This window comes from Callionymus lyra, chromosome 14, assembly GCF_982586985.1.
Source record: "Callionymus lyra chromosome 14, fCalLyr1.hap1.1, whole genome shotgun sequence".
In the NCBI taxonomy this organism is placed as follows: domain Eukaryota; kingdom Metazoa; phylum Chordata; class Actinopteri; order Syngnathiformes; family Callionymidae; genus Callionymus; species Callionymus lyra.
Genome location: NC_141831.1, coordinates 12,758,554 through 12,783,807, shown reverse-complemented (window position 1 = coordinate 12,783,807; position 25,254 = coordinate 12,758,554). Strand labels below are relative to the sequence as shown.

The window sequence follows — 25,254 nt, the reverse complement described above, 5'->3', positions numbered from 1 at the left end:
CTGGAGCACCTGGAGTAAACCCATGGAAGCTCAGGGGGGGGGGACATACAAACTCTACACAAAGTTATCAGTTTTCTAGAAGCAGGAAGGGAACCAGCAACCTTGTTCAAAATTAGGTAAAGGAATTTAATATATTTGTATAAAGGTAGTTATTTAGTCGAGTCACAGGAAGCCATAACAAGGTCGTCCTCGATCTAAAAACTATCACTGAAGCCTGTTCCATGGCTGCCAGAGACAAGACAATATTCCACACATTTCTATTCACTCCACATACTCTTCCAACTTCAATCCTCCGCGGACCGAACCGGCTTACATGAGTCGTACAGTTGTACTGGGAGCCTGTCATCGAGCTCCCAGTTCGACTCCTCATCACTATCTTCGATGTTCATCCGCATGCTGAGCCACGAGCTCTGGATCCTGCCCAGGACAGCTTTTTTTTTTTTTTTACCGGCAGGAAACAGCTTTGTCAATCTCAGTTAGCCACCTCCGAGGGGGGGTTGGGGGGGGATACCTTATTTTTTTTTTTAACTTCTCGGATAATACACCAACCACTCACATCATGACCCTGCCTTTGACTGAACCACCTCATCAATCCACACAGCAACCAAGGTAAACAGCCTCACACCGTCCTGCGCCGTGGTGTTGACACAGTGTGTGTGTGTGTGTGTGTGAGGATGTGTCAGTGAGCGACTCACAGGACAGACTGTGCTTCATTTACAGAAGGTAATTGCACTGGAGCCAAGTGCTGCACTTTGGTGATGAGATTTTTTTCCGCTTTGTTAAAACCTTGCTCAGATTTGTTTGCTCACGGAGTGGAAGTAGTTAGAGCAGACACGTTATAAGTTCAGCTCAACACAGAAACCCCCGGTTTTATGAAGGTGCACACACAGTTCTTTTTCACTTTTTGACAGAACTTTTTGAATAATATTCAGATATAAACATGCGGAAAAGAAGTTTCGCATTCATTGAATAACAAATTATGCTTTATTTTTATTTCCTTAAATCTGCTCTTTCATCTTCAGATATTAAAATCACAACGTGTATTTTTAAGGCATAGCAAAAATCCGAAAATCGAATAACCCTTCGACACTTTTGTAGTCAAACAGCAAGCTGTAGTATAACAAACACCACAAACAACAACATAAATAAAAATCAAATGAAATCATCAGCATATGAAATACATTTGGAAATTAATTCTTTAATTAAAAATGAGAAAATAATGTAAAATACATCTTAAAAAAAACATGTTTTAAGTTCAAGTGCACAACAGGTGGAAAGAAAGTAGACAGTGATAGCTTTAAACCTTTGAGCGAACATCAATGTTTTGTTAAATATGTCCAGACATCAGCTTTAAAAGCTACTGAAGTCGACTGTATCCTCTCGTCCTCAGTCTTCACCGAGCTTTTCGTGGGATTTAATTGTTCCCTTAAAAGTGTTTCTATTTAATACACATTTAATATCCTACAGAAATGTGGATTGAAGGTAAAAAAAAATCACACCGTTTATTATCTTATCTTATACCACGTGAACACTTTCCCATAAATCATTAAAAAATATATATTTATATTTATTTTTGTGAGATTTGAGATCTAAAAGAACAAAAGATCCAACAGATGAATAAAACAAGTTAAAATACAAATGAAATTATTCTTACAAGTTGCAAAACCCCTCATACATGAAATATACGCATAACCTTTTCCAGACAAAAGAATGTTATTGTTACTGAAGGCCTAGAAAATGTTCGCAATTTTACTTCACAGGATAATGATTTCACAGAAAAAAAGAAGAAGAAAGAAATCATGTATTGACGACATAAATGGTTTTATACTTATTGTACTCCTTTATTCTTGGATAAAGATGAATCTTTTATGGAATGGGCAAAATAGCCAGAATTAAATACACAACAAAGGTTCCCAACAATCAGGCCAGAACCGTGAGTTTTTTTTCGCCAGGATGCCTTTGATTATTACTGTCTGAAGGTCTTTTTATTCTGTTGAAAGAAAAAGTCCAATTAAATATGACGCAATTTGTTTTTCATTCATTTATATAGTGATAGTTCCCCCAAAATTGAAATTGTAGTTGATTTCTACTTACCCTGATGTATTATAACCTGTTCCTATAAATGCACTGACAATGGCTATGTGTTTCAATACTGAGACATTTTAGCTAGAGCTGAGAGACTGCTACGAAAACCTTAAAATATATATTAATTTATTTTTTTTCGGAACAGTTTCCTCATGTCAATGCTTCAATACAAGAGGGATGTGACATACTAGCAGTATGGAGGTATTTGGATGTTTTTTACTTTGTCTTTTTGGACCAAGATGAAGACAACTGAGCTCAAGTCGCAACATTAGCATTAACATACATTTTTGCCTATAACTCTATAATTTCAAAATGAGATTATATTATTATATATATAAAATTGTATTCTTATTATTTAATGTTGTTTTGTTGTTATTGTATTTGCTTGGCTTTTTTTAGCTGAAAGTCTGACAGTGAAATAAAAAACTAAATTACCAAATGTCCTGGGATGCTAACATTGTGTATAAAATCATGAGATTATGACTATTTCGTTAAAAAAAAACATTCTTAATTACTCCCTTAAGAAAGTGTTGTCACAACATGATCTGGAGCTTAAAATACATGCATTTGTTTCTTCTCGTCTGGACTATTGCAACAGTTTGTTTTCATGTCCTAACAAGAAGGATCTGTCTCGTCTGCAGTTGATACAAAACTCTACAGCGAGAATTCTGACTTTTGAATTTTATTTTGAATAAAGACCAGGATCTTTCTGAAGTGACATTCAATGCTCGGTCAATCTAGTTTACCGCTCAAGTAGAATAACTCACATTCCTCCTATCCTTCAAACTCTTCACTGGCTTCAAGTTTCTTTCAGGATCAACTTTAAAATTCTGGTTCTTACTTTAAGAGCTATTTATGGTCAGACCTTCCATCAATTATCTGATCCAGCCTTACACCCCAGCTCGGGCTCTGAGGTCTGTGGATCAGAATCTGCTGATGGTTCCTGAACACAGTTCAGGACCAGAGGAGAGAAATCCTTCCAGACTGTTGCTCCTAAGCTTTGGAACGATCTTCCTCTCTCTTTGCGCTACTGACTCCTTCAAGAAAAGACATTTTTATTTGTTCAGGTTTCCTTGATTTTCTGAAACTCCAGTGTTGTTCTCGGTGTTATCTTGATCTTTTTAGAATATATTTTTGGAGTATTTATTTTTTATTGTTTAAGCACTTTGCGACCCTGGTCGGGAAAAGCGCTCTATAAATTTTAAATTACTTACTTACTTACTTACTGACACCAGGCGATGGTCAATAACTCTCTGTCTTTCTCACTGCATTAACTAAACCTTGTAGTAGATCAGTATTCAGCTCCCCTGGTAGGATCATAATAAAGAAGCTAACATGCATTGACGAAGCAGCGCATTAGCTCTTATTAATATTAATAGACAGGGACAAGGATTCCCATTCGCCTCACCCCTGCACCTGTCTCACTTTTGTACTCAACTTGTCAAAGTGTTTCCAAACTTCTCAGCTGGAAGTTAGAGACAAGAATGACATGATTTGAAAAAAAAACTACCTCACAGCTGTCACTTAATTGAAGACGTTCCCGTTGTCTCAATGGGAACCTGAAACTTTCCCTCTCTGATCTTTCAACTCAAAAGTGTGAGGAAGAAGAAGATGATGACATGTATATGCTTCAAATTCACAAAACTCAAAGATGGAGCTTCTTTTTTTTTTTTTCAAAAAGGAAAAGACGTTATGGTGGTTTCTTCAGAAGAGTTTTGTGTGATAAAGGAGATTAAATGGAACAAAGGCTTAAAAAAGTCATTTGAATTTGTTGGCTTTTAGGTTCCAGACAAGACAGGAACACTCTTTGTTAATACGAGACAAAAGGTTTCCTATTTTAAACTTTTATTAAATTGCATTAAGTGGAAAACAGTTCAGTTAATACAGCACAATTTTGTTTTCCATGCTGTTTTCAGAAGTGCTGACGTAGGTTCTAAATACTGTGTTGCGACTGATGCCAACGTTATTAAGATGGTTTGTTTGTACCCAAACTATTCCTCTAATCCGATTTTGGTTTTTGGAATTAACTTGGCATGTTCGTGGCAACTCTGATGGAAATAGACGATATAAATATGTATGTCAACCAATTCTTAGTAAATCACCCACAGTCCATTGTTATCCCACTGTTTGTATTTTAAGAAGGACAAACATGTGATCACTGGTCGGCCATGAACACAGTTGTGCACTGAAGTATCATTAGTGCAACAATAGCATGAACAGGTTTTAAACTAAATAAGAGTTATTTACCTGAATTATTAGGCAAATTACTACTACTTTAATTGTATTATTTATTCATTCAAGAAAACAAATTATTTTTTGGGTTTTTTATCTAACAATTATTTTTCTTCTTCTTCTTCTTATATTACTACTCCTTCTTGCTTTCTTCTTCTTCTTTGTATTATTATTATTAGTAGTAGTAGAAGTAGCTGTTGTAGTAGTATTAGTAGTGGTAATAGTGTTACTGTTATTATTATTATTAGTAATAGTAGTAGTTATAGTAGTAGCAGAGGTAGTAGTGGTAGTATTGTTATTGTTATTATTATGAATAGTAGCAGTAGTAGTAGTAGTTGTAATATTGGTAGTGTTATTATTATTATTATAAGTAGCAGTAGCAATAGCAGTATTATTGTTATTGATATTATTAATATTAGCAGTAGTAGTAGTAGTGGTAATATTGGTAGTGTTATTATTATTATTATAAGTAGCAGTAGCAGTAGAAGTATAATTGTTATTGTTATTATTAGTAGCAGTAGTAGTAGTGGTGGTATTGGTAGTGCTATTATTATTATTATAAGTAGTAGTAGCAATAGCAGTATTATTGTTATTGATATTATTAATAGTAGCAGTAGTAGTAGTGGTAATATTGGTAGTGTTATTATTATTATTATAAGTAGCAGTAGCAGTAGTAATATTATTGTAATTGTTATTATTATTAGTAGCAGTAGTAGTAGTGGTGGTATTGGTAGTGCTATTATTATTATTATAAGTAGTAGTAGCAATAGCAGTATTATTGTAATTGATATTATTAATAGTAGCAGTAGTAGTAGTGGTAAAACTGGTAGTGTTATTATTATTATTATAAGTAGCAGTAGCAGTAGAAGTATAATTGTTATTGTTATTATTATTAGTAGCAGTAGTAGTAGTGGTAGTATTGGTAGTGTTATTATTGTTATTATAAGTAGCAGTAGCAGTAGTAATATTATTGTAATTGTTAGTATTATTAGTAGCAGTAGTAGTAGTGGTTGTATTGGTAGTGTTATTATTATTATTATTATAAGTAGCAGTAGCAGTAGTAATATTATTGGTATTGTTATTATTATTAATAGCAGTAGTAGTAGTGGTAGAATTGTTATTGCTATTAGTAGTAGTAGTAGTAGTAATAGTAATGGTAGTAATATTAGTATTGTTATTATAATTATTATTAGTAGTTGTAGTAGCATTAGTAGTAGTGGTAGAATTGTTGTTGTTGTATTTGTTGTTATTGTAACAGAGGAATCTCACAATATGATTACTATACATTAACGATGCAAACCATAATACCGAATTAATGCATAATACATGAACATAGGCTCAGCATTTACTGTATATTCTGTGTTATTATTGTATTTAATGTGTGACCGGACATTTGACCTCGCAGCTTTTCCCTCCTTCCGTCCATGCTGTAGAGAAGGAATCAGGGGATTAGAGTTATACAGGGCTATCTAGCGTTTCTCAGCGAGGGCTCAGAGTGTGTAAAAACTGTTGTCCACTCTCTGGCAATGAGCGGAATTCATTCCCTCTGTTTGTCTTTATGATTCCGATTAAATCCTACAGAGAACTGCCGAGCCCGGATTCTTGGATCCTCATCCGCCGCCGCCGCTGAGCCGTGTTTGCAAACTGATTTCTGGGTTAAATGAGAAGTCAAGCAGGGATTTCAAGCCTTATGCAATGATCACCTTGACACCCAAGAACCTGTCCACGCTTCTGTTCTTTTGCAGAATAAAAGGATCTTCCCTTCATCGTAACTCAAGGTATAGGGAATTTTTAGGATTTTGTTTTAAATCATGATAATGCCACAGAAACTAGAATATATATGTATATATATTAACACCACAGTTCTTAAACCAAACAATTGATCCACATCCCTCCATAACAAAGGTATAAACATTCCTTCTGCAATTTCATGTTATTACTCGACCGGATTTCTTTGTGTAAAGCAGCAACAAGAAGGACGAGCAACATAAAGGAATAAAGGAAACCATCTTGTGTTATAGGTAGTTTCAGGAAATGATTCTCTTGGTTTGATGGATCAAGAGGATTTTTTCTAAAGATGCTGAAGGAAATTAGGAGTAAAACTGTATCATCTTCACATAGGGATAGTTGTCGCTGGCTAAACCTTAAATATAGGGACTATAACCAGTTTATCGGAATAGCATGTTCGGCCAGGAAATGCCTTAGATCCCCTTAAATTCAGCTGAAAAAAGTAATTTAGAAATTAGAAGTTTGTAAATTTGTAATAGTGGTTATTAGAAATTTGTAGATGATACCAGTTATTATTAGGGGTGTCAACGGTTACATTTTTACATACGTGTAGTTGAGGGTTGTTGTCGTGTAACTGCTTATATGCAATTGCAAATTATGATTCTGTCTCCATTCAAACAACCCCTAATCACATTACAGCAAACCCCTTCCAGTAGTCATCGGACACATATTGATGTATTCTTGTAGACCCTTTCAAATGCTAAATTAAAGCCAACACAACGGATAAAACACATGACTTACCATATTTTCCTCGGACTATAATGCGCACTGAAAATCCTTTAGTTTTCAAAAAAACAAACATTGCGCCTTATAAGCCTTATGTATTCATTTTGGTTTTACTTACTAACCTAAAAATCTTTCAAAATTTTCTCAAACTAGAAAGCTGCACCACAAGGCTTCATAGTATTATTTTGCGTGGCTCTATAGTGATTTTAAAATGTTTATGTTTTAATAATTATGTACCCGTTAACACGTTTGGATGCTCACAACCCTTGTTTTTAGTTTAATTTAAACGTATTCACTCAAAAAGTGACAGTATAATACACGGAATTAAAGTTAAAAGTAGGATTTTCATATCTGTACTAGGAGATTTAGATAGACTGGAGTATATTAATAGCAGGGAGTGGGTTCCTCGGGTGAAGAACCCTGCTATCCTTATCATTAGAGATAAGAAGAGGAGCTTAGCAGTCCCGGCGAGTCGGAGAAGTTGAGGTCAAACGGAGATCAGGTGAGTCGCTTTAGTTGGCAGTTTTTTAAGGTCACGTTCCTCAAAGAAGGGACAACGGTGGTGAACCAGGACTATACGACCAAATATTGCCAGGGTTGCAGTTAGCAAGAACCTTTAGTGTGGGTTTTTGTTTTAATCACCCACTTATGTCCGTATCCATCTAGATTTTAACTAACACATCAGAAATAGTTTTAGAATTTTCATGGATGGGAATCAAATCTTGATATTGCAGATTGCATAGACATGTTAAATTACAATCTGTATGTGTTAATTTCTTTGTTTTTAAATGGGTCAATTCCAAATCACTATTCCTTAGCCATATGAATTCCTCCTGTACACTTCAAGACATGATAATTGAAAAGTTCTCTCTCGTATTAATACACTGTCCATGAAGTATTGCAGATTAATACGAGCACACACAGGAAAACTGTTATTTGACACAACAAAATACTGTTATTTCTGATCCTAACTACATCTTTTTACAAAGGTACCATTATATATTATCGCTTCTGCGACTTCTATGACCATCGGATTTCCACATCTCTTCGTGCGACTGCATTACTGATGATATATTGTGTATGAAGACGTAGTAAAAATGTATATAATAGACTGTATGTTTTTTTTTTCCAGATGCAATGACTGCGATATTAAAATGGCCGCCAGTGGGTTGCACATATAAATTGCTCATGAATCCTTGGAATGTATTACAAAAAAATAACACATAAAATGTGTTTCTAAGAAAACCTGGCGATGAATGGAACATTTAACAAGCCATTCATTCCGTCCAAAAAAAAATCGAAACACAACATCTCATGGATTCCTCATCATAAAGGCAGTTGACTATAGAAATGCAAGAAGCAGCTTTTTTTTGGCACTAAAAGCTGCAGCAATCAATGCCCGGCTTCTAAAAGAGCTCCAGCTGCTCCCTGCTAACTAATCCATTCTTAAGCACCAGTATTCTTTTGCAAGGCGGTTCTGTGCCCTGACAGATGGAAGCCACCACAATGAGCCGCCCCTCCATCACCGCGAGAGGCACAGCCTCGTCTAGTAACTGACAGACAATTGCCCGACCACCCAGCGGTCGCTCGCGCAGACAACGTTCGATATTTTGATGACAGCGGTCGATTGTTAGGACCAAAAAATTATACACGAGCTTGCACACGGGGCCCTTCATTTTCATCATTGTGAGCAAGAGAGTGGGGGGGTGGAAAAAAAAAAACAGTGGACGACGACAATACAGGGAAGTCAGTCGAAAGAAGGACATTTTTATCTGTTGCTGGATCAAGTTCAACCAAAATTTGCAGAATAACAAGTTCAAAGCTTCTATAACATTCATTTTACTTATGCCTTGGACCATGGATTAGAATGGTTTGTTATTTTTAGTCAATGTTGAAGTGCTCTTGAACAACTATCCGTACAAAATTTGACGTCACCAAAGAGGCTTCTCCAATGAAGAGCACTTCCTGTAAGCACCATGTCCTTCTTGATATTTTTACTTAAGGTTTCCATGACAATATCGCGGAAAAATGTGAAGCAGATGGCGCACTCTCAAGAGTCTGCCTAGTAGCCGGTGACGACCGCCCTTCACCATCAGCTTTTTTTTTGGTGTCGACAAAATGCCCACTGGGACCAAGACCTGAAGGAAAAACTCCTGTGGAGATGAGACACTTTTTTTTTTGCCTATTGCAAAACAAATTAGAAAAACGAGGGCTTGTCATTACTGAGGGAAATCTCAACGCGGAGATAATTGGGTTTTTTTTTCGCCGACAGTTTTGGGAGCCGACTCAATTCTCCAGGATGCTTGTCTAGACGGAGTGGGATTCCACCGAGACCGCCTCCAGATTCCGGGAACCAAGAGTCTCACCGAGCACTCGCAGTACAGGCTTTATCGTGACACTTTTTTTTTTTAGAGTTGTCTTGTATTTACTTTAGGGCCTGACTCTCCACGAAAATAGTGGTCTACGAAAAATTCCATCTCAATCCCAGCAGGTCCTTCTCCAGCAGCTTACAATGGAGGACACACTGTGTAACTCCAAAGACCTACTCAACAAGCAACACTATATATCATTAAATGCAAGGGGGAGACACAACTTTAAATGGAAGATCTTCACTTTGTTTTTTCGCTTGTTTGTCTATTTGCTATTTCCAATTACTCGTCAGGCCCGCAATCCCCTTCCTTGATCTCGACCACAACATTGTTATCCTTATCTGCTACTTATAATATGTTTACTCGTCCTGATGAATTCAATTACATCTTTTCAGAGGAAATTACTGAGGGGGCGGCTGAGCCTGCCAGAGGTCGGCACTAACCGTGAATACTAAAAGTACTACTACCCCCCCCCCCTCCCTACCAAACACATTACACAGCCTATTACCTGCTACTTTCCACACAACACTCCCCGACCCCGGCGTAAAGCCTTTTGCACCAGCGCAGATGAAATGCTTTCTAGATGGGATCTGGCATGGAGAAGAGGGGAAGAGAGCCGGAGCTGTCCCCAAGCCTAATCGTTTCAGAGAGCCATCTCCACCGCGGCCGCAAAACACGCCAGTCCTGATTAGGGCACTGTGTACACGGCCAGGCGGAGCGTGAAAGGTGTTGGGAGTGGGAGCTTTTGCTTGGCGGGGTGGGTTGAAGGGTGAACCATGTTGACTCTTTTTAGCAGATGACTGCAAGAATCAATAGGACCAAAAGGCAAAGCAGCGAGAGGGAGAAAAGTCATTGATGTACAGCTTTGGGGGAAAAAAACTCGCAATGGCTTCATTTGGAGCTTTTTTTTTTGCTGTATGCCTTGAATATTTTAAGTGTGCTTGGCCTCCCAGAGAGGCCAGACTCGGTTTCTAGGTCCATTGCCCTCCCTGCAGGGAGTGCAGGCCCGGCAGTGTCTACAGTGGGAGACCTCATGAGAAATGAAACTGTGTGTGTGTGTGTGCTGTGAAGAGGAATAGACTTGTCTTTTACCGGCAAAGAAACTCCACTCAATATTTATTTTCCAGTTCATCAAAACACATTGGATCTACAGATGAATGTTTAAGAAAAGGTCCCCAAAAAGTTTAGCCCCCTTTTTACTAGATGACTATTATTCCTGTTGATTGTTTTTTTTATATTTATCTAATATCCAAATGTATATAAAGAGTTTCGCACAAATGTTGACATCATTTCGCAGGCCAAAAATGTTGTCAATTGACAAAAACAATTATATTTTAAATTTTTGTTCTATTCCATTTTCACTCATGACAAGAAGTCATTTTGCATCTTGTATTATGCCAGTAGTGTGGTTTCCATGTAAAATTTGGATTCCTCTCATAAGACCTCAAGTGTACCATTGATTGGCCAATTATCGGACGCGTTGTTTTTGGTTCTTCTTCGCCATCCCTTTTATTTAAAACCACCTCTTCCAAAAACCATCTTTACTTACTTCACCAAAACTTACTAAAGACCAAATACTTTTCGATCCTCGGTACTACCGAAGCATTTCTGTTGCTGCAGTTAAAAAAGTTCAGTACACAGCCCTATTTCAAATATACTTTATATTCTAATTGTTGTATTAAAATACTTTTCTGCCGCACTTTGTTTTGACAGAAAAATGAACGTGACTTTGAATGATATCAACCTTTAAGGTGTCCAGCACCATCTGATTTACTTCCATTGTAAATACAAAAATAGAAAATATAAGTGTGGATCTGAGTAATGTTTCACTTTGTATTAGTTAAGGATAAACTAATTGTGATCATGATCAGAGATAACTCTAGAAGTACAGCAATATAGATAGATAATCCTTACAAGAATATGACAGATTCTGACGTCGGACTACACGTAGGAATCTTGAACACTTTTACTTAAACAAAGAATAGAAATCAGATCTGGTTCACACACTTTACTTGAATAGAAAAAAAGGACATAGATTGCATGTCCGTCCCAATTCTTGCGCTGTTAGTTCGCTGTTGTATCTTTGTTGCAGCTTCACAAGCCAATCATTATCTTACTCCAAAGGTTTTCAACCAGACACAAACTTGAATGAGTAATTATCGCTCAGGTCAGGGTTAGTATTTACTACTTCAGAGATCATACCTGGTACAAAGTAATCCTCCCACTTCCTTTTCCCACACAGGCAGTGATAATAACAAAAATTTGGACTTGATACCAAAAAATAAAGAGAAAGTTTAAGAAAAACTCTTGTGAAACCCTTAGAAGTCCAGAAGAAGAACCAGTTTGGAAATCAAGATTCATCGAATTACTGTTCGGTGTATCCTGAGGAAACTAAACGGCAGAAATGAAAGCTTACTGTCTACAGCTCGTTCAGGCTTTGAAATCAAATTTAAAAAAAGAAAAAATGTAAGAAAACAAATTCGACAAATGTCTAAATATTCATGTGTAATGTTTAATTGTTCAAGATAGAACACGCAAAGTGCCAAAATTATTGGTCTGTAAAATGATGTAAATGTTGTAAGACCTTCTTTATATATATATATATCGTTTTGTTTTCCATCCTTTGTGTGTATTTCTTTTCCTCCTATACAACTAATTTATGTATTTGAATACGAACTTTTATCTGTGGTTGAATCGTCAAATAGAACTTGGAGTAGATACAATATGATCGTACGTTGTATCATTGGGGTTTATGTCAATTTGTTCATTTGGTTTTACTGAATTTAAAATCCGATTCAGTAAAAAGTACAAATCAAGTGTTTACTTTCCGTAACTATATGTGGTTTTTTTTCCATAAGATAGCTTGCATACGTGTGTCTAGGGCGTCTAAGCATTCTATATATCCAGCTTACAAGAAGAGTCAAACCCAATTGTTTTTTGATCTGTATTATAACAAGCTGCAATCCACGGAATACGTGTCGCCGGATTGCAGCTTGTCTGATAAATTGCCTCATTTATTGAGAGATCCATGTTTGCTTTCTATCTGACAAACCCAGCCGCTCGCTCGCCATTCCTTCGGCGTGATTAAAATCCCCGACGTATCTCTTACGGGGAAAAAAAAAAAAAAAAAAAAAAACACACACTTCTCCTTTGACGTATTCCACTCGTTGGCTTTTCAGGAAGGAATTTATGAGGCTTAAATTAGGATGCATGGAACATCATCTCATGGAGCGAGCGAGACATTTGCACATGAAGAGTCGAAAATGAGTCGCATTCAGCCAAGCTGTGAGCTCCACCTAGGAGGCAGTGAAAGAGACCGAGACCGGCGAAGGAGAAGGGGGCGAGAAGGCGGGCAGGCGGGCGCCGAGCCTTGAAGAGGGGCATTCTGCTATAATGACTCTCATTTACCACTGACAGGCCTTGGGAAAGTTAAACTAATTATGACAGCACGCAGATGCTGAATAGCCCTTGATGAAGTTAATCACTGCCAATCCAGCAAACAGGTGTTGAATGATTTTGGTTTCCTCCCCCGAAATTATGGGGGGGAAATTTTCCAGCACGTTGCACAAAAGCAACAATCTACCCTGAAAAGCAGGATCATTACGATTGGCTGTTGTCGAGTCTGTGCGTTTCCTGTTTGTTTTTTTGTTTCAGTATAAGGTAAGGAAATTCTAAAAATTATCTTTCCATTCGATAACTATTTAGCTCTTGCATAGAAAAAAACTTGTATCTAAAACAAAAGGAAAATAAATCATGTTTATAAATGAGTTTTCAGTTTTTATCACATTATAAAAGCATGTTAAAGGTTTTTGCTAATAATATATACAATTCCAGATTTATATTCTCATTTAAAAAAATGTGTTTTTAGCTAATTTATCTACAGAGATTCAAAAATCATTAATCTAAGATGATAAGAACCTTAAATCGTGTCTCTAGATTTTCTTTAATCAATAAAAAATACACAAAACAATCCTAATAATGACATATATTTTTGGATAAAGCATGAAAATAGCTTCGATTTTAGAAAATTAATTTTAAAAAAGCTACTGATAAAAAAAGCATAGAAAAAAATAAATAATCACTAAGTATATTTGATTTCAAATGGGGAATTAAATCTCCTTAGGGGCCACGTTTTATAATTTTGTAAGGGGTCGTCAATTAAAAAAAAGAAAAAAATACCTTGACATTTTATAACAAATGTAAATAAGCTATATAAAAAAAGATTTATTAATATTATTATGGTGTTGTTTTTCTAAGCATTTCTTGAATTTTCTTCAACAATCCTTTGAGAAAAAGAAAAGTTTCTAAAAGAAGAAATTAAAAAAGAAAGAAAGTACAACAAAAATATGTTATGGAGTTGTTTTATGTTGTAATATTAAAAATAAATACAAAAGCGATCATTGGTATTTCGACATGATGACACTTTGCTAAATCAAATGTATCTTTTATAAGGTAAATCATATTTAAACTTATTTGAAACTTGAAAAAAGTCACAAAAAAAATATTCATTGATAATAGAGAGTTAACTTTGCAAAAGTATTAAAGAAAAGGAAAAAACTTGCAGACTCACTCCCAAGTAATTATCCGACTCAGAGGATTCAAATCCATCCATCATATGCACAGAACCTTTATCTCTGATCTTTGCCATAAATCAGCGCCAGATTTATTTATTTATTTATTTTTCTGAAACCATTTTCTCAGTCCAGTAATAAGAAATGCCTGTTTTTCTCTGCCTCAGTGGACTCCTAAACCTTCAAAATCGCTTTCTCCACATCCTCGCCATTTCTCATTTTGCAGGGTAACAGAGCTGTTTTCCAGAGATGCCAAGTCATTAAGGGCCTATTCATTTTTCCAAGGCACCTTTTCACATTCCAAGGCCAGGGTTCCACCATAGGCGGAAATTGTTTTTTACTCTGCGTTTACTTCAGCCACATAGTTAGAGAAGCTTTAGTACAATAAGTTAGATTTAGGTAGTTGCTATACTTGCTAAATAGCTGGTGCAGTTAAGAGGTTAGCAGTTAAAAAAGTCTAAATAAGAAAAGCTTTTTCTGTTACATCATTTTTTTTAATGTTTTAGTGTGTGTTTTTTGGGCATGTGCAGCTTCGGGGCTTAGTTTCAGAAGTTATTCACGTGATCAAATACGTGGTAACTTAAAAAATTAATGTGGTTTCACAGAGAGACAAGGTTCACATGCATAAATTGATATAAATCACAAGATACCATCATTAAATTTTGAGGCATCTAGTGATTTATATATATACGGTCATGTTAGGCTCTGGGTCTCATTCATCAAAATGATACAGTCGTTTTTGAGTAGTTTTGATCACAACTGTCTGTCTTTTAGTCTACATTGTAAGTATGTAGATAGAAAAAGACATTTCAAACCCTTGTTTTATCTCAGGGTCACGCTGACAAGGGCCTCCGGGTCACTTTGACCCTGTGATAACAGAGTTAAAATAAGACCAAACTTTTTTTTTCTAATTATTTTCTGTTACTTGCAGTTTTAGTAGTTGAATCAAAAATGTAATTAAAACAATCTTTGTTTTCAACTTAATACTCGGTAAATATAATGATTTATTATTATTATTATAAGAAAACAGCTTGTAGTGGACATTTACCAAAGTCAGGAAAGTTAGACTTAATATATTTTATATATATTTATTTTCGTACATTTTATCGTAAATGATCTTATGAAGCTGGTATCTAAAAATGTATATATGAAGTAATCGGTATTGAAGTGAAGGTATTGGAACCAGTATCAAATATGTTTGTTTGATACGCAGGCTCTACGCACAATTTTACAGTTGCAAAAGTTTTGAAAATTTGTATGTTAACTTGTTGGTAATCTAATATTATTATCAATAGTTTCCAAATATTTATGCCATGATTACAGAAAATATTCTCAATTTTTCCAAAAAGCCAAATAGTGGTTTATACCAACTCAAAACACGCTATAAAGATGCACTTCTGAATCACAAATATTCAAATAAAAGTCACTTTTATTATCAAACATTTTTATTTATCTTTGGAAATGTTTGCTCAGTTGCTCAAGAACCTTTTTTACATTTTTTCATTTATTTATTTTGATTTAGATTTTCCATTATGAAGCAGCAAATACATTTAAAAACTTAACACAAACAAATATGAATTGAATTATTATATTTAAAAAATAATTTAAGAGAAATTACAAACTTAAAAGCTAAAATTCCCTTTTTTTTTCATTTTATACTGAAAGGAAATTGATAATAATACTTCAGGGAAAGACTAAAACATCAATCAATGTTAAGACATTTTCCCAATTTTAAATTTATATTATTACTCAACCTTCATTTCTGTCTCCAATCGCTGTTAAAACATAAAAGCCCGAGATAAGGATTTTAATCTTGTGACTGTCAATCCACGGATGCTTTATCTTCCAGAGCAACGACAGCTACTGCTCTTGTACAACAAAGACGAGCCAAAGAACGAGTTATTAACACGTGAATCGTCCTTCATCTAGTCTTGGGGGGGAAAAAAAACAACCCACCAGACGTGAATCAAGGAGACCCGTCGTCGTCTCCGTCATCTCTGTTGTGCCCATAACTCATTTAACGAGCTTTTGGAAAATGCGTAAAACAGCCTTTTGTGCAACTCCCAGATCGCTAAGGATCACTGTTAACAGGCCGAGATAATGTGTAAGCACATAAAGATAATAGGCTCAGCTGAATGCTGTGAAAGTGCTCTGCATTAGTGCTAACAATGAACTCGCCGCACTCGTGGTCAGACGCGTGATCCGCTCTGAAAGACGATCGCTTTTAATTCGCAAGAATATGATGATAAATAACGATATTAATCTGGATTGTGATGGAAGAGATAGTTGATGTAAATACAGACACGGTCAGAGTTCTAGTTCTGTTGCTTTCATCGTTTCTATTCTGAAATTTCGGTTTATATTTTTATACTTTTTAGACTTTTATAAAGGTGCCAACGGGGTCGTGATTCCACCACAATTACTTTTTTTTTTTTTTTACCAAACTACTAGAGTTCCCTGAAATGTGCTGCAATCCTTCACAACTCTCCTCCTTCCAACTTTGAATAATGTGCCACTGAAAGTTGTGTAATGGAAGGTCAGGACAGATTAATTTAACGGCGACATGATTTCTCATTCCAGGCCCATCAATTTAAAAAAGATTCCTGAGACTTCCAACACTTCAACAATTGCCAGGGCTGTGCTGTCATGTGATTCACCTTCTTACTACTGAGCAGAAGATGAAAAAAGAAGAGAGGATTTCAATCATTTGATGCTGCTGTGGATTATATATTATACATTTCACACCTATAAACGCATCAAACAATCATGTTTATAAATTAAAATAATTTTCAGTTCAAATCGCAATATAAAAGCATGTTTAAAGTTGTTGTTAATAATAAATTAAATCCCAAATTTATTTTCTATTTAAAAAACTGTCTTTGTAGCTTATATAGAGATTAAAAATCGTTTATTAAAGATGATTATAACCTAAATTTGTGTCTCTAGATTGTCTTTAATCAATAATAAATACACAAACTAATCCTATTAATGACCAAAAATAAAATAGATTTTATCGAGATGTTTAAAAACCTCAGGCTCAGCAACTTTATAGAAAAAAAAAAAAAAACTACTAATTCTTTTTCATATTTTCCACTCAAAAATACAACACTATGCATTTTCCATCTTTTCCCTAGAGTTTCCAGGAGCGAGCAGGTGTGTTCTTAGTGCTACATTGACTCTGAGAACAACTAAAAAATTCAGATACTATGGCAAACAGCTTCGATGCTGAGTTGGCAAATAGCCGCGCGAGATAATTAAACATTTAAACTCTGTAAAATGCGCGATAGCAGGGAAAAAAAATACATATAATATTGGAATTTTGAACCCTGTAGATATGAGGGTCACGGGTTCCCGGAATGATGCTGCACATTTTCCCTCGGCTGGATATTAAATCAGGTTGTTCTGTTGTTGATGGAGTGAAATATCATGTCAGGCTTTTTGAATTGCACCTCATTTTTTTTGGGGGGGGGGATGATGAGGTGCCATGAGGGGAAACAGCCTCGGCTATGTGTGGCTCATTTCCCAGGAGTTATTACGTTGTTTAAATAATCATTCATAGAAAATGAGTTGGAACTGACAGTATCAACAAGATACCATTTTTCTAGCGACAGACAAATAAAGCTATTACTTATTACATGTTTTTTGATTGTTGCTTTTTTTAAAATTCAACATTATTGATATTATAGTCGTGTTGTTTTTCTCGTTGTTCAAATGATCTCACTCTTTGATGACTGAACTGCACAACGCACACGCGTAATTGTGACAAGAACAGTGTGCCTGAACGCACCGTCACCAGCACTCAACTGTGTCAAACAGCTTGGTCAATAATCTTCAGCAATTCCTGCGGATTAAGAGTCTTATTACAGAGCGCCGTCTGTCACACGGACCCCCGGCCGCCCAAACAGGTCACTTCCAACCACTGTTTACTTCTCCATTCATGGAGATTAATCCCACTCAGAATCCCATTACCGGGCTTGGAATATTGATTGGGAATAACATTAATAATGCCATTGCCTGCGTCTTCACCTGTGAGGGTGTGTAAGTTAAAAAATAAAATAAAAAAAATGGAAGGGGCCAAATCAGAGTTTGACACAGGAGCGAGAAAAATTCCAAGATGTACTTCTTGTGGCAAGTTTATGTTTATTTAATACGTTGTCTGAGCTGAATGATAAATAGCTAAATAAATAAATGAAAGCCATGACTTTACAGTAAAGAAGTCTTTATTTATATTTTTGTTGTTTGGTTTATTAAATACTAGTCGTTTTTTATTTAATATACGTGGATACTTTACTGTTTAATGTCTATTATTATCTTTTAAATAAATCCCCTTCAATTGTCGTGATATTATTAACTTTTTCCAACCGGAACCAAACGCTATACTTTCCAAAAATGCATCGCGACACTTGTTACCTTTTGTTCGTCGGACCATAAGAAAAAGAACTGGGTTCGAGTGAGAAGTTCTTACCTTGTCCGTGCATGTTGAGCACGACCGCGGCCAGAACCAGCACCGACAGCGGCTGGGTCTCGAACCGCCGTCTCCAAAACATGTCTGCAGTCACACCGTCCTTGTGTTTTTTTCGGGAGAAGAATTTACTTCCTCGGCGTGATGTCGGATCGAAACGCGGAAAAAAAAAGAAAATGTTCTTCTTTCTTTTTGTTGGATAATAAAAAATAAAAATAAAGAAAGACGCGTGGATTTCAGCGGCGGAGGAGCGACGAGGTTCGGAACCGGACGAGCGCCGGCGGATGTCAGTGAGGAACGATGAGGAGAAACGCGGAGGTCCTTTCTTTCATTTAGACGCTCAGTAAGCGGATTCTTCTGTGTGTGTGTGAGTGTGTGTGTGTGTGTTTGTGAAGGAGCGAGTGTGTGTGTGTGTGTCTTTGCTCCGCCACATGGAGGAAACAGACTGCGAGGTTTCAGCACCGAGGACAGCTCCTAGCGACTGATCCTGGAACAGCCTCGCAAGTTTTTACTTCACGCTGGAAAAGTATTTGGTAAATATCGATACAATTCATTTATTTTTTTAAATATATAAAAAACCCTCAATATTTAACTACATGATTATGTGGATTCAGACACTATTTTATCTCAGTTTATTTCAATTACAAAGCAATAATTCGATTTGAAGTAGATATGACTCAGAGAAAATAATAATAAATATTATTTTTTACTTATATATTACTCATGTTTCGACTCTCTTCCAGGCTGAGCCAACTTGTGATCTTTCTGTGTGGAGTTCGTATGTTCTCCCCGTGTTGCGTGGGTTTACTCCGGGCACTCCGGTTTCCTCCCACAGTCCAAAAAAACATACGGAGGTTGATTGAGAACTTTAGGGAAATTACCCATAGGTATGAGTGTGTGTGTGAATGGTTGTCTGTCTTTTCGTGTGCCCTGCGACAGACTGGCCATCCTGTCCAGGGTGTCCCCTGCCTCTCGCTCTATTATACTGGGATAGGCTCCAGTCTCCCCGCGACCCCGGTAAGGGATAAAGCGTTTGAAAATGAATGAATGAATGTTCGACTCTTTTTTTTTCCGGTGCTTCTGCTGGAGTCTTTCGATATTGCATGCCATGTGCTCTCTCCCTTTCTGTTTGTGTTTATGTGACGCATGACCTGTCACATGACCTGCCAGTGATTCCATTCCACTCATTACCTCACTTCTTTCCACCTGCCTCACTTTGTGAGTTGCTTTGTTCATCTAAGAAGCTCCAGTTTTGTCGTTGTAACAGTTGTAACGTACGTTGTTCTTACCTGCTCTTTTACTGGATTACTTGTTTTTGCATTTGTTGTCTCTGAAATGTTTGGCTTATCCTGTTTTTTAGATAACATTTTTGACTTTGTGTTTTTGGGTCAGCACTACACGACCTAATGCAAACCTTTAAATTCATGAATGGCAGTTTGCCACAGTAAGTCACCATTGTTATGTAGTTATTTTAGAAATGTTACCATATTTTTGTTTATTTCAGATATGTTGTTTATAATCCGTACTTGGTTGGCTTTGGTTGCGGTTTCCAGTAAAGGTGTGTTCGGTTTGCTCACCCAGCCGTCCAGGAAAGGTATTACGTGTGCATATAATACCTGTGTTTAGGTTGAACATATTCCGAATCCCCAAAGAGAGGACACAATTTTGAGTTGGGTTTTGGGACAATATGTAGTTTAACACGTAGTTTAATACATATTCTGAATTCCTAAAAAGGCACAGGCTAAAATGAAGTGGTCTGTAGCCACACATTTTTATTTTATTTTATTTTACTTTGTCATGTCTGGGACTCTGTAGTCTGTTCATTTCTATTTTGCTGTTAAGGTTCCAGCCACTAAAGTCATAAAGGAGCAATGAAATCCTATGAGATCCCAGCGATAACTGAGCTCTAGAGGATACAGTCCACCCCAGCAGCTCTTAAAGTTGATGTTTGGTTTCAAAACAAATAAAAGCAGTTACGACTTCTCAAGAGTGGTGTGGTCTGTAAATTCATCTACGTTAAGGTCAAGTACTCCTTGTTCCCAAATTATCGTATCACCAGATTTTAGTGAATTCACACCCTACTGGAAAGTTTCAGCTTTTACATTATAATTATAGTGACTGTTAATTCTACACATGCTCATCTGTACTTCCTAATTCAAAACTTGTTTTAAAATGTAAGATATCATGCATGTTGTGACAGGTTTATTTGGAATTTTTAAACACACAATGTCTCATAAAGACAAAATCAACTAAAATGATGAAATGAATTCTTCTTTTTGGTTTACATTATGTTTTTAAACAAACTAAATAACCAAAGTATCTCTAGATTATGTCATTTTTTAAAAACAAAAAGCAGAGTTTAAAGTACAAAAAAAGAGTTAAAGAGTTAAAAAAATATTATACGTACACGATAATAAAAAAAAGAAAACATATTAATTAAAAAAAACAAAAAACATAACAAATCAATTAATGATAAATATATGAACAAAAATAAACACTAGAACAAGAAAAAAAAATATTACAAGAAAAATATACAGTTTGGTCCTAAAAACAAAAAGTAAACCTACCTCATACAGGATTAATCGTGTATTCAAAACTTCGTTTATCTATTTAATGATCAACCTTCGACTCACATGAAGCCAGTGTACGGATTTAAGAAACAGCACGATGTGGTTCAGGTTCAGAGTAATAGGGAGAACTCTAACAGCAGTGTTCTGGATCAGTGGAAGCCTCATTGATTTTTCTTTTTTAACCTGGAAGGATCCTGAAACTGCTAAGAGTAAATGTATAAATATGGCATTTTTGGACACTTTTGTTTCTATGTATATAATAAGTAAGATGGAAGACGAGTTGATGGTTTAAACATATATTGTCTGTTTTGGCGTGATGAAGTTTTCGTGACATTATAAAAACACAGGAAGCAAGAGCCTCTGTTTGTGTGGTTACCCTGAAATCTTGAGTTTATAATGTGGGGTAGAAAATTAATTTTTTAAAATCTGATACATCTTGAACCAGTTTAACTCTAGGAGTCCAAATGTACCATCATTGAAAATAAAAGGAATGTTGTTTATATTTGTGAGTAAATATATATTCCAGTTCATATTATATTACTTTTTTTTCATTTAGCAGTTTTTCATCTTTTAATCATTTATAAGGATTGATGGAAGCTCCAGTTTCACTTAATTTTATTTGTTATTTTTTTGCGAATTATTACATTTTTTAGGCTTCAACTAAAGCCTAAAAGGAGACCTTCATATTTTTTTTACTTCCATTTACGTGATTTTGATTTATCCCAGAAACTTTGATTTTAAGTCATTTTCCGCCTCATGATAAAGCATCCTGATGCATTTATCCAGGTTTTTATTGATTATTATTTAAAATACGCCCAAAGATTTGCAACCAAACACTTTTTTTTTCCGTAAACTATTAGTCGTCCGTGTTAAAAACCTCTTGGATAGATGTGGAGCAAGACAAAGTGTCAAGAATGAGACTACTTTAACTGCCTCACATTAAAGTTCTCCTTTAGATGTATTTTAAGCCAAATATAAATAAATATATTATCCAGTCGCTCGTCCATATTTCAAGCCTTTTGCACATATTGCCTGTCTGAAAACTCCATCTTTCTTTTCTTTTATTTTTTTATACCTCAACCCTTTCTTCTCTGAACAGATGTTCTCCTTCCAGACATAGTTTGGGTCCAAATCAATGCGATGACCTTCAGTATTCAAAGGATTTAGAAGGTCATGAAGACGTAATGCCATCATAGCAATCGATTGCGTTAAATATCTCAAACAACTCAAATAACTTGTCATTTCAAATCTACATATTAAACACTCTTAATCTAAGGGTGTAGAAAAAGTATATCATTTGTGGTCTTCCTTTTGTGTATTTAATTATTGTTTTATTATTCATTTAAACTGCAATTTACTCCTAAATGTTTTTATATAATTGAAATCTATTCGTCCAAAGCTAAACTTTTATGTAATCTATTTAATTAAGTGTAATATCTTTCTCATTTAAAAAAAAAAAAAAAGATCATTAATTTGATTTTCATTCCAGTAATTATTATCTATATCTCGCTTCTTGGCAGGAAAGCAAGGGTCGAATTTTCCTTCTTTATTTTCATGCCCTGCACGTTAGTTCGCTGTTGCTATTTTAATCTTGGGCAGCAGCAGAGCCAGTGACAGAGATGCAGTGCACATGATCTATCTTAACATTGGTCTGCGGTTCAAAGCTCCAACGGTCGCCACGACCTCTGACCTTAGTGTGAAAGCAAAACCAGTCGGAACGACTCGTTTTTGATCAATAATCGTTTCAACATATCATAGCCATCAGAGGAATAGATTAGACTTTCTTTGCTAGAAAAACGTGGGACTATGACTGAATTACATCAGACGTGTTGCATTTGAACAATGAAACATGCAATATGTCAGTAAAATAAAAAATTTGGGGTGTCGTCCATGGGTCTGTTTTGTGAATGTATTTTTCTTTTATTGAGGAGTGCTAACTTATGATTCATTGCTAGGGTTACAACTCTGAGCTTTGACTTAAGAAGCATGAGCCTTTTTAGACCTAATGACTACGTATTAGCCTTGTACCATAGGTAGACCTGTAGTCTAGAACGACCTAGACTGCACCAGGATCAACACCAAAACAAGTCTAGGAGCAGAGAATGTTGTCACCAAGACAGGACCAAGACCAAGACACTACCAAGACCAGAGATTGTCATAACGAAGGCAAGATCAAGACCAAGACTCTACTAAGACCAGAGGGTGTGGTAACAAAGAGAAAGACCAAGACACTACCAGGACAGGAGATTGTCATAACCAAGGCAAGATCAAGACCAAGACACTACCAAGACCAGAGATTTTGGTAACTAATACAAGACAAAGTCCAAGACACTACCAAGACCATAGAGTGTCATAACCAAGACACGATCAAGACCAAGACACTATCAAGACCAAAGGGTGTCAAGACAAAACAAGGCCTAGACCAAAGGGGGTAATAATGAACACAAGACCAAGACACTACAAAGACCAGAGAGTGTCATAACCAAGGCAAGATCAAGACCAAGACACTATCAAGACCAAAGGGTGTCAAGACAAAACAAGGCCTATACCAAAGGGGGTAATAATGAACACAAGACCAAGTCACTACCGAGACCGGAGAGTGTCATAACCAAGACAAGATCAAGACTAAGACACTATTAAGACCAGAGGGCATTGTAAGCCAAGAAAAAACTAAGACACAACACTACCAAGACCAGAGATTTCATAACCTGGACAAGAGAAAAACAAAGAAACTAGCAAGACCAGAGAGTATGGTAACAAAGACAAGACCACAGCACTACCAAGACCGAGAGTCTTATAACCAAGGCAAGACAAAAACCAAGACACTAGCAAGACCAGAGAGTCATATAACCAATGCAAGATCAAGACCAAGACAGTACCAAGACCAGAGGGTGTGGTAACGAAGACAAGACCAAGACACTACCAAGACCTGAGAGTCATAGAACCAAGGCGAGACAAAAACCAAGACACGTACAAGACCAGAGAGTGTCGTAACCAAGCCAAGAACAAGACAGGTGGGCGTTGTGAGCCAAGAACAAGACATAAGGCACTACTAAAGTGTCGAGCCCAAAAAACTAGTGATCTGCTGGTGAAGCTTCAGGAACCAGTGTCAAGTTGTTTAGAGGTCAGAAGGTGGCGCCATCATTTTAAAAATGATGTGATGTTTAATTCAAACAGTTGTTCAAAACAAATGAAAATAGTCCAGAGACCGCCATCTAGTGGACTCTAAAAAATAATGACGCTGCTTCATGAAGCTTCATCAGACCATCACTATCAAAAAACAAGACCAGAGAGGGTCAGGACAAAACAAGGCCAAGATCAGAGGTTGTCGTAAATAAGACGAGAAAAACAATTTTCCAGATAAAGAACAAAATACCCTTGAAAAAGGAAAAGTACACACACTATACATAATGTATAAAATACATAATAATTTGGATTTTATTGCAGTTGATTTCAACAAAAGTCACCGTCAATCTGTGTCAACCATTGTGCCACGAATATCAATAAACGAGCAGGAAAATAATCATAAACCATTTCTCCTGTCAGACCAGGAGACCGAACTACGACACAAAAAATATGTTGATGTAAAACTTTTTAATTCACACCCAAGATTAAATAATTCTCTTTATGGTCTTTTGATTAATTTACTTAAAAAAAAGCAATTGAGTGCTGATTAAAGATTTCTTTTTTTTTTTTTTATTAACGTGCAACATCTTTCTTTCTTCTTTAATTAGAAACTTGGAAAGAAAAATGATTTATCTTGTTCTGTTTCACTGAAATAGATTGCTCTCCCCTCTCACTACCATGCACATGGACTTCTGCCAATATAGAAAAATATCAGGCAGCAATGTTGGACGCCGAAAATTGCTGCAATTGTTCCGTCAACAATTTGCTTTTCATGCCAGCATGAATTGTGTATTATTATTTATATATATATATATATATATATATATATATGAATAGATGGCTCGTCTTATTATCACCGCGATGGAAGAATCCGGCTCTGCTCGCATTCCCCGGACATCGAATCCTACTGATGATGAGAGAAATTATTAGGAAAGCAAGAGGATGGGAGAGTGAATAAGAGAACAGGGGGGGTCAGCAGACACAGAAATAGCACAACTCAGCAGATGCTGTTTCACAATGAGAGCCCTCAGAATAAATCAGTGGATTGTGTCTTCAAGTGCTGCATGCAGTGTCCTCGCGCCAGAGTGTGATTCATCGACATCTAAGTGTGTCACACCTCTGACTCCTGACATGTCAGCCATTCAGTACGTCGTGCACACGCTTGTCCGACCGCCTGCATGTAAATCACAGCTTTAACGTACACATTTCCGTTATATTACCATGGTGAAAGTATTTTAAATATATATATATAATAAAACATATCCTAATTGTGTTTTCCTCAGAAGTACATACTTCTTATATATTACAAAAAAAGTATATTTTAT

The 25,254-nt window shown here is 36.1% G+C and overlaps 1 protein-coding gene across 2 annotated transcripts in view; it reads right to left on the bottom strand.

The window, feature by feature from the left end:
• LOC148066052 (seizure protein 6 homolog) overlaps nucleotides 1-18,639 on the bottom strand; it is a 156,709-nt gene extending 138,070 nt beyond the window's left edge. For both annotated transcript variants that reach the window (XM_087806743.1, XM_087806741.1), the window contains exon 1: nucleotides 18,237-18,639. In XM_087806743.1, coding sequence (XP_087662869.1) covers nucleotides 18,237-18,318 — 82 coding nt within the window. In that variant the 5' untranslated portion in view covers nucleotides 18,319-18,639. The remainder of the gene's footprint in view (nucleotides 1-18,236) is intronic.
• Between the last annotated feature and the right edge of the window lie 6,615 nt (nucleotides 18,640-25,254).